The 11,190-nt window shown below is 40.4% G+C and overlaps 1 protein-coding gene across 2 annotated transcripts in view; it reads right to left on the bottom strand.

Annotated features, from left to right (window-relative positions):
* Positions 1-711: 711 nt before the first annotated feature.
* Positions 712-11,190, bottom strand: part of LOC124172183 (zinc finger protein 250-like) — a 49,852-nt gene continuing 39,373 nt past the window's right edge. For both annotated transcript variants that reach the window (XM_046551600.1, XM_046551601.1), the window contains 2 exons: positions 10,515-10,587; positions 712-3,829 (listed from right to left, as the gene is read on the bottom strand). In XM_046551600.1, coding sequence (XP_046407556.1) covers positions 2,187-3,829; positions 10,515-10,587 — 1,716 coding nt within the window. In that variant the 3' untranslated portion in view covers positions 712-2,186. The remainder of the gene's footprint in view (positions 3,830-10,514; positions 10,588-11,190) is intronic.

Raw genomic sequence — 11,190 nt, 5'->3', positions numbered from 1 at the left:
ACAAATATTTATTTCGAAAACTGACTGGAGAAACAAATGCATGACCGCGGTCCCTTATTGCTAAGAGGGGTTATAAAAGACGAGGGGTCAGGGTACCTGCTCTCGGATTCCGAGGGTGAAGCCTAAACCCCACAGTGTTGGGCCCCGAAACAAAGGCGTCGTATACCCAAGACCGTCATAAAAGGGGGAGAGGTAGATAATGCATATATTCTGCTTTCGTTCTCTTTGTCAGGAAAATCTCAGACGAAAATATACGGCTTTCGTCTCCCGGGTATATTTATGTCTTTTGTAGGGAAAAGGTTAAACCAAACAACAAGTACTTGTGGTTTAACAAATGGATTAGATGACTTGTAGTGTAGGATTCTAACTTATCTATAACTAAATGCATGCTTCTGAATATAATTATTATTTACAAACCATGTGGTAGAATAATTTATTAGTAGCGTGAAGTTTTTTGCATCATGTGGTGTGCATGCGGGAATCCAATTTCATGCTGCATGCTGGAGATTGATCACCCCCTGCCAAACACCCTAGAGGTGGCTCGCAGGGTATTATGTAGATGTACATATCTCGGCTACTTACCATTTAACCACTTCAATGAATAAATCCCTACGTCATACTTATTTATCACAATATTCTATCCACCAGCAAGCATGAGGTACAACATAATTGGAGTAAAGAAGTGTAATGAATAAATTATACCCTTGGAAAAATGGCAAAGGTGATTTATTTGGATATAGAATCATGCTATATTTAACTGCAATTGGGTAATGGGTGAAAATTTTGAACTTCGTTTTACCCCAGAATTTTTATTCACACACTTCCATGGTATCAACACTTAACGTCATCTTCTGGTGAGGATTACATTAGTCCATCATCATAATTACCAGGCGTGCATACTAGAGGAAGGGAGAACTGCAGAGGTATGGGAAGAGGGTTTGAAGTGGGAGGGTGGAAAGGGAGGGGTTGGGTCTTCCCGAATTTGTAAAAGGCAATATAAAGTTGGGAATGAGGGAGGATGGTGAGGTAGTTGGGGCCGAAGCACCCAAGCTGACTGCAGTGAAAGGTAATCCAACGATTTGATCGCTTGGGTTTTTCTCTTTAATTTGAAAATCCTTGAGAATTGTTGGTACATTCATGGCTGATGCCGGGTTTTGCTAGTAAGTGGGCCCTTTGTTTCTATAGCGGTAAGGTGTTTTACTCCATTCAATCCCTTCCAACCCTTTCCCTACGCCAGAGGCGTCAATGGGCTCATATCGCGGCGGCGCCTCTTTCCTTGTTCCTTCCCATCCAAACCCCTCCCCGGGTGATCGGACGTACAAGTCCCTGACTTGGTTCCCAGCCCCGGTGTGTTGTATCCTAGAAGGGCTCCCCTTAACCCTCACATCTTGCAGTGAAAGGTGGGCGAAGGAAGGAGAGGTAGGGGAGGGGAGGGTGGGGAGAATACAGGAGGTCATCAACACAGTACAAAATTTTCCATGGTCAACAACATAAGTGGAGGTGAAGGTTGAAGGATAGGGATAATGTGCAAAGGTATGGGATTAATGGATGAGGGAGAGGTTGAAGAGTGGAGAGCGGGAAGTATATACAAGGTCATAAAAATTTTGCAATTGAATTTCACAGATTTTAAAATTTAAACTTGTTCAAGCGCATTTAGCAGGGGCCTTTATTTGCACAAAATAAAATTTCCAAGGATAAGTCACTGGTGTGACCCTTGTTCAGTAGACTTCGGGCAAAGTTAGGGTTGGCCTTATTATGTCTAAAACAAGCAATCAGTTCTTTCAGTCTTTCTCTAAATTTCCGGCTGGTTTGCCCAATCTCATGCTATTGCATTAATTCCAACATTAAAAACAGATGTGAACACAAACCCAAAATATAAGAGTCTCGGCTTCCACGTGTTCTTCCGCATAAGAGTTGTCAATGGGTGACGACAGTTTCTTCTGACTGAAAGGCACCAGCAGGATGGCTGCAGAGGCTGCCATCACCTATGGACAAGTAAACGTGGAAGAATGCCCAGAAGCTGAGACTCTCATGAAGAAACTCTGCAGAAACCTCAGATCATACAAATCCACAATATTTCTTTAGAATCCCACCAGATTGCAATGAATGGGTTAGCACGTGTCTGTCACGGCTACTCATCAGTGTGGGCGAATTTCTGCAAATGGTGCAGGAATAATCTCCCTCCCTCACGTGTGCTTTCGCACGTGTCTGCTGAGGGAACTTGAATGGACAAAAGACATGCAGCAAATGTGACAGGAAAAAGGTCTATCCTCGATGTGCGTGAGAGAGTGTCTGTTTAAGTCGTTCTTTCTAGAGAAAGACTTTCCACAGTCATTGCACGAATAAGGTTTCACGCCCGCGTGCATTTGCATATGCTTGCTCAGGTCATTGCTCGCAGCAAAAGATCTGCAGCAAACGCTGCACGAATAAGGTCTCTCTCCACTATGTGCGCGCATGTGAACATCAAGGCTAGGCTTGTGAGCGAAACACTTGCGGCAGACGTGGCACGAATATGGCTTTTCCCCGGTGTGCACGCGAATGTGCGACTCGAGCTGGCTCTTGGTGGAGAAAGACTTTGCGCATTCACTGCATTCATGGGGCTTCTCTCCTCCATGCACACGCATATGTTTGCGCAGGTCCCGACTCCCGGGGAAAGATCTGCAACAATACCCGCAAGAATAAGGTCTTTCGCCCGTGTGATTGCGCACGTGCCTGGTGAGGGTGCTTTTGTCGCAAAAAGACTTGCAGCAAACACTGCACGAATACGGCTTCCTCCCTGCGTGCCTCATTATGTGCATGCTGAGGTAGCTCTTGGTGGAGAAAGTCTTTGCGCATTCACTGCACTCGTAGGGCTTCTCTCTCGCGTGCGTCCGCATGTGTTTGGTGAGGCTGTTGTTCTCGGTGAAAGATTTGCCGCAAAGCGCGCAGGAGTACGGTCTTTCTCCCGAGTGAGTCCGCATATGCCTGGCCAGGGCGCCTCTGTCGCAGAAACACTTGGGACAGACGCTGCAAGAGTATGGTTTTTTCCCTGCGTGCCTGCGCATGTGTATGATGAGGTACGTCTTGGTGGTGAATGACCTTGCGCATTCAATGCACGTGTATGGTTTCTCTCCGGTGTGAGTTCTCTTGTGTTTGGTCAGGTCATTGGCCACGGCAAAAGATTTGCAGCAAACACCACACGAGTAAGGTTTTTCTCCTCTGTGTCTACGCAAGTGTATGCCAAGCTGGCCCTTTGTAGAAAAACACCTGGAACAAACGCTGCAGGAGTAAGGTTTCTCTCCTCCACCTGCACCCAAGTCGTCACATCGTTTTTCAGTGGAAGAGGAATTTGAGGACACAGTTGGCATGTGTGGTTTCCCATCAACAACGAAACTTCTGCCCACTTGTCTCACATTTCCCTCAACCCCTATGCCCACAGAAGTTTCCTCGAGTGGCGCATTTCCTTCGTTGCCCACCCCTGGTATTTTCCTCCTACGACCTTTTAAAGCCTTGGAGGTAGTGGGCTCACAAGAACTACTGTGTTGTTCACCTCCGACGTTAGTCTTTTCGGTTCCATCTCCACTGATATCAGATGCTGGAATGTATTTTGCACACTGTCCATCACCATGAATTGTAAAACACATTATCTTATCAGCATGAAGACTACCACAATTTTCCAACTCCTCATACGTCACATTCGTACCTTCCCCTTCATGGGAAGCTCCAGCCATGGATTCAGTGGATGTCACTAAGGCTGAGGAACCAATACAACCATCACTTGGATCGATCCTAAAATTTATTTCCACCAATGGATAAGAAGATTGTAAAATGCCTTCAGGAGGTGGAATCCCTGTAAAAGAATTTCACATTACAAGTGTCAAATTCAGTCATGAAATCTATGATTCATTGATATAAATTAAAAAGTGTTAAAGGTATATTACCATCCAAATAATTCAAACTTCTCATTTATGCCCTCAATTAGAGTTATTACGCAAACACTTATATCAAAGGTGAAAGGTCACTCCCCCATAGACATAATTACCACATACAGCGAGGTGGACAACAACCCATATGGGCTTGAATCATTAGCTAATTAATGAACGTCACAGACATAATGAAACCACAAAATACTATGAACTACATGTAATTCATTTTAAATAAAATTATTTTTTATTAAAATTTAGTTTAAAAGATGAAAGTTGTATTTAAAAAGGAAATATTTTTATTGTGCAATAATTTTTTCAAAAAATATTTTATTTATATGGATAAAATTTTGTAAGAAACCAATTTCTTAAGACCAGATCTTTCTGAATATTTTTAACGCAACAATCCTCTACTAATGAAAATATATATCAACATGCAATATGGCATCTTAATATCAAATAGGGGTGCTCCAATCAAAATTAGAGATTAAACATATTCATTTTTATCAACACATTTACTTAGTAATCAATAATTTCCTAACTGATTTCAAGCAAATTATGTACAAAATAAATATTTTAATAGTGCTTTCTTGTTTCTACCATTACTGTTGTTAGCACATCTCTTTCTGTTGACATCATACTATTCTGTCAACCTCAACTGATGACGTGAAATTCGTTCACTAGCACAGTTTCAGTAAGTAATACTCATGAAAATAGGAGAATAACAAGTTGAAATCATAATAACAAATTTTTCATAGGCTTGCAGGCCATGAAGACTTTGACTTCTAAAAATAATAAATTTTATTTCCAACATTATATTCCCCCTCTTTTTATTATAGCTCCCTTTTCTACTTTTCCACTTTTTTCCCATTTCACTTCTGCTTCTTCATTTGGAAAGTTTAGTTTAGTAGATAATTGAAAAACTCTGATTAAAACAAATTGGTTTTCATGATTCTGTATAATACTCTTTTTATAGATAAAGTTATCACAATCAGATTTAAGCGGTCATTTTTCAACTAACCCCCCGTTTTAATATTTCATTCTGAATTAAAATTGAGAAGCAGTTAAATCACAATGAAACTGCTGGATCGGATAGCAATGCATGATCCTGCGTTATTCAGAAATTTACAACTGCATAGATAATCAAAAAGTGCATAACCACTGCATAGTAAACTTTAATCCAAACCAGATGACTAACCTCAAAGCGAGACTGTAAAAAGTTATTGCACTTACGAATTTTTTCCGCATGACTTTTCGTGAAAATCAGAAAGTATTAAAAGTCTAATGGAAAACAGAGAAGGCCACAAGCCTATAATAATAAATTATGCACTTAATTGGCATAGTTGTAACTACCAAGTTATTCAAACTTTTCAATTATGCCCTCATGGCGATTGCCCTATATATGGTTTTACCACATGAAGACAAGTGGGTGAGCCTCTCAGCCTGAAACCTTAGCTAACTAGAAAAATAGATGCATACTCTTATTGTTCTGCATAACTATAAGAGAAAACTGCGACACACAAGGTAACAAAATTGAGTCTACCTGTTTCTGAGCCCTATCGATTTTGTTATTCAAAGTTCATTTTTCGATAGGGTGGTTTCCCATTATTTTTTCACAGTCTAAATCGAAAGATTATTACTCCTGGAGTACGTATTTCACGCTTTTAGATTTTTAATGACGATATCTATTTTTCAAGCTCACGAAAACACGACCGCTAAGTATGAATGCTAGGAAAACCCCGTGTGATGTAGTTCTGGTTCCCGCTGTCGCCAAGTGAGGTGACCTTGGGGTGAGGCTTTGAGCCCTGATACGATGCAGGATGCTAGTAGGTAGTAGAGCACCCTGCTAGCAGGTAGCACTTGGCTTAAATAAGAATTATTAATACCTTATCTAACGAAGGAAGCTTTCCGACCATAGGCAGTTTTAATATGTGATTATTAAGACATGTTTCTCTGAGCTCTGTGCCTCATGCATGCATGCATGCATTGGTAATCTCAGACGATGTAAAACTCCTATCTACTCCTATAGAAACTTGTCTCTGTGACTCACTCACTGTGAAACTCCCTGTGAAGTCACGTGGAGTGGTATCACATGGGTGACAATCTGGTATTTTTCAAATGCAGTTAAAATTGACCATTGTCATTTGTGAGAAACGCCATTTCTAAAACCAAATAATTTGTATATTATGAATACACTAATGGTGGGAAAGAAATCGCAATCAATACCTTTCGTTTTCTTTGATGAAGGAAACCAGCCTATAGGGTATCATACATGAGCAATCATGTTAAAACATATGTGCGATCCTTACAGTGAGGGACAGCACTCGGGCTCTACCAAGGTAGCCATACATTTTTTTGAAAAATGCCATAAGTAGTCAAGCACGGTGAAACGTTTTGCCCACAGTCACCGTAAAAAAAACATTTAAAAACGTTCCCACAGCTGAAGGGTTGAGTCTAAGAAACAATGGCTGCCAAGTACACAATATGTGAATACAGAAGTACAATAGACTCGTTATTACGAAGTTTACGGGACCGAAAAACCGGAGGTTGGTAGTACCATAGTTCGTATGAAAGTTTCTTTAAGGAAACATCGAAAGAAAAAAAAATATTGCCAAAATTTATTTTCCTTTCAATCTCTTGTAGTTAAAATCTTCAAAGCCAAGTCATTACATATGCGATTAAATTATGCGCAATATACTTCGTATATCCTCGATATACGAAGATGATGCGTTCCGAGAGCATGCTCGTAAGTTGATAAACCTATAAAAGGCATCGAGGAGAGTGGTTATTCAGCAGGATGCAACACTGCATCACTTTCGTGCGTTAACTAATTATTGTGACGAGCTGATTTTGCTTGCAACGTAGCCGAAGCCGAAATAAACCGCCGTCCGCGGGAAGAAAGAATTGGCGAAACGCTTTACTTCACACCGGATTAAATGATAAATAGTTCAGATTGTGCCGAGAGTGTGAGTTCTTTCCTATACAGCACGTCGTGTCGCACAGGCAAACTCTAAAGGCGCGAAATTTGAAATTTCAGTCGAGCTTGAATTATTCGACGGTTCATATCACTTAAGGTTCGCAAATCCAATGTGCGTAGGAAGAGGATACACTTACTGTAATGCACGAGCGTTAATGAGTGGATCACCATAATTCCACAGGAATGAAGCTTATTATATGATGATGCGTGCATATTGAAGTATCTCCTACTGAAGAAAAAACCACAATTGACGCTCTTGGGCACGGCACAAGAAGAGAACTTAAACGCAGATCAATGATGATAGCGTAGCATAGTGCATACCCACCTAAATGCCTTGGCTTTTTCGCGGAAATTTGTAATGAAGCTCATTTTGTAACCGCCAGGACCAGAACTGAGTTTCGTAATTTCGTAATAACGGTTCTTTCACTATAGATTGGATAGGCCGTTTCGTCGGGACCAAAACTTTTCTTCGTAATAACGAGAACTTCGAATAAATGTTGTTTGTATTAACGAGTCTACTGCAACCACTTCTAAGTTTCACCTTAATTTTCTGGAAAAATCAAAATTGCACTAGACTCAAGCTCTTCTTCCCACTCATTTTAACACGTTCCATGTTTATTGATTCAATAGATGCCGCTTATGACATCCAGGCACTGAAATCTCATGCGGAGTCCTCCTTGCAGATGATTTATCGATAATTTTTTATATAAAGTAATCTTTAAGGTAAAACGTCGGCTGAAAAAGGTTGGGACTCCCATATGAATTTAAGGGAGCCAAAATTGTTAAATTTTGTATAACCAAAAAGAAAATTTTTCCATCGGATAAACTCAAGCAATTGTATGCAAGATTATTAGTATAATAAAAGTATTCTACCAATAGAGTGGTTTCCTTCATCAAGGAAAACGAAAGGCACTGATTGAGATTCGCTCGTGCATGAGATACAGAGCTCAGGGAAACATGTATTAATAATCATCTATTAAAACTGGCCGAGGTCGGAAAGTTTTCTTCGTTTGATAAGGTATCAATAATCCTTATTTAAGCCAAGGGCTACCAGCTAGCAGGAAACCTTTCACCCGCTTGCATCCTAGCAAAGCCTCACCCCAGGGTCACCTCACTTTCGGCAGCGGGAACCAGGACGACGTCACTCGGAGTTTTCCCAGCATTCTTACTTAGCCGTCGCGTTTTCACTTTTCATTTAATAGCCAAAAATAGATATTGTCATTTAAAAATCTAAAAGTAAGAAATACGCACTCCAGGAGTAATAATCTTTAGATTTAGGCCATAAAAAATAATAGGAAACCACCTAATTAAGGTACTTATCCATGGAGTGCTTAAGAAGAATTATGGTAGCCTCCCTTTCCTTCAAGCACTTCCCTCATCAATTCACAATAAGGGTTCTCACCCATTCCCATTTACCTAACATTATACCCTCTCACACTGTTTTCACATCTCCTCGCTAACTACTCGCTCCATCCATACCTTGTCTCTGCCGTATCTCATCTAATAGCAGCCTCTCCTCACCCACCATGTTCAGCACTTCGTAGTTCCTCCTCCTCTCCCTCCACTTAACCTTCTCTATTCCTCTCCACACTCACATGCTTCCAGCCTTTTTTCATCTTCCTTCAAAAGTGTCCACGTTTCCTCACCATAAAGCTCTTTCCTCCAACTAAAACCTTTCATCATCACTGGTGGATGGTTTCATCCTAGGATTGGTTTGACGCACCTCTCCTTTTCTGTAAAAATCCTATTCTATTCCTTCCTCCCCCTAGTTTACCCAACATTCTCTAAACATGTTAAAATTGATGTTATTATTAATTTATTCTACTGATAGAGTCAGCTTTGTACTGGGTATTTACTAAGTAATCTCATGGTCTACCCTTCGTTCACAATTGGGTCTACTCCCTTCATTCTATCTTAACATTCTCTTTCTCCCAACGTCCTATCAGATATTGATATTGCTCAAGGATCTCCTCACCCACCACATCCAACACTTTGTCATTCCTTCTCCTCTCAATCCAGTTAATTTTCAACATTCCTGGTCACACCCACATCTTGAATACCTCCACTCTTTTCTCATCCTCCTTCCTAAGTGCCCACGTTTCCCCACTGCAAAGAACCAAACTCTAGATCCAACTTTTCACTACCCTTTTTTTTAACTCATACACAACAATCATAATTTATTGTTATAATTTAATTTATCAAATTTGACAGGTAACCACGAATTTTTATTAGCTTAGTTACAATCAATAAAGTTTGCAAAAAGTTACGTCGAAATTATAGTCTCTTTTGTAAAATAACATCTGAATGCTTTTTTGGATTGTACCAGAGTATAAAAACATTTTTGTAAGCATAATTACCAAGCAAACATATTACCTGGCCCGTGTTCATTTTATTTTTAGACCTCCATCTTCCATTCACTATAAGGCGTACTCCCTTTCGTTCTAACTAAAAATCCTATTCTTTTCCTGCCTCTCCCTCGTTTCCCTAACATTCTACCCTCTTACACCATTTTCAACATCCCCGACCCGCTAAGCACTAACTCCATCCATACATTCTGTCTCCTCCGTACCTCATCTAAAAGCTGCCTCTCCTCGCCAACCATGTCCAGCACTTCGTCGTTCCTTTTCCTCTCCGTCCATTTCACCCTCTCCATTCTTCTCCATACCCACATCTCGAATGCCTCCAATCTTCTCTCGTCTTCTTTCCTCAGTGTCCACGTTTCCGCACCGTAGAGAGCTACACTCCAAATCAAACTCTTCACTAACCTTTTCTTTAAACTCTTACATAACGATCCTCTCAGAAGCTCCTTCCTGTTCATGAACGCCTCCTTCGCTAATACTATTCTCTTCCTTATGTCCTTACTACTGTATCCGTTTTCCTCTAACGTACTGCCTAAATAGTTGCTCAACCCGCTCAAGTTTTTCACCACCCACCTTTATCTTGAGTCTCACATTCCTCGCTCGTGATGCTTTACAAAACCGCATAACCTTAGTTTTCTTGTGATTAATCCTCATCCCATACTCCTCGCAACGCTCTAAGCTCGCTATTAAGCTAGGTTTCCATGGGGTATTCAAGAAGTGATCTGGGAGCCTCCATTTCCTTCCAGCGCTACCTTTTTTAATTCACTGTAAGGCCTACTCCCTTTCAATCTATCTAAAAATCCTATTCTTTTCCTTCCCCTCCCTCATTTCCCTAACATTCTACCCTATAACACCATTTTCAACATCCCCTCCCCGCTAAGTACTTGTTCCATCCATACCTTCTGTCTCCTCCGTATCTCATCTAGAAGCTGCCTCTCCTCACCCACCATGTCCAGCACTTCTTCATTTCTCTTTTCACTCCATCCAATTCACCTACTACATTCTAGGCCACACCCACATCTTGAATACCTCCAATCTTCCTTCCTTAGTGTCCACATTTCTACACCATAAAACACTACATTCCAGATCAAACTCTTCACTAGCTTTTTCTATAAATTTGCATAACGATCATTTCATGAGCCACTTCCTGTTCAACAGCTCATCCTATGCAAGATGAAGTAATGATAAATCTTCTTCCCTTTCAACCAGCATATTAAATGAGTTAACACTAGACATCTAGGTAAAGTTATAAGTGAATCTTTAAAGAGCACTCACCCTCCGTTTCCATCTTATACTCATTGGCCATTGCCCAATTCTCGATCTGTTCTCCATCACCCGTTGAAGTAGGCTGAAAGTAAGCATCAACACATAAATTCTTTGTATATAACAACTTCATGCAGCAGAATAGTGAAGGCAAAAAGGGCTTTCTACAAAGAGAAAAATCTTACTGCAGAGAATACAAGCATAGAAGTAAGGAAACAATTCATCAGATTCTACAAACGGAGTATGTTTCTCTATGGAAGTGAGGCTTGGGTGGTACTCATGGATTCTAATAGAGTGGTTTCCTATTTTTTTTAATTGCCTAAATGGAAAGATTAATACTCCAGAAGTTCGTATTTCACGATTTTAGATTCTTAAATGACAATATCTATTGATCGCAATGTAATGAAAAGTGAACATTTTCAAGCGCGCAAAAACTCGAAGGCTAAAAATGAATGCTGTGAAAAGCCAGTGCAACGTCTGGCTGCCGCTGAGTGAGGAGTGAGGCCGTTTCGGTTGTTTAAGAATAATTTAATGAAAAATTTAAATGGAAATAACACATAACATCCAAATATATTGACCAGGCGAAGAGGCTTTCCACAAAAAGAAGAATCTTCTTGTAGCTGAGAATACAAACATAGAACTAAGTAAACAATTCATCAAATTCTACATATGGAGTATGTTTCTCTAT

The sequence above is a fragment of the Ischnura elegans genome (genome assembly GCF_921293095.1).
Source record: "Ischnura elegans chromosome 13 unlocalized genomic scaffold, ioIscEleg1.1 SUPER_13_unloc_1, whole genome shotgun sequence".
Taxonomy (NCBI): Eukaryota; Metazoa; Arthropoda; class Insecta; order Odonata; family Coenagrionidae; genus Ischnura; species Ischnura elegans.
This window is presented reverse-complemented; position numbering and strand designations above follow the sequence as displayed.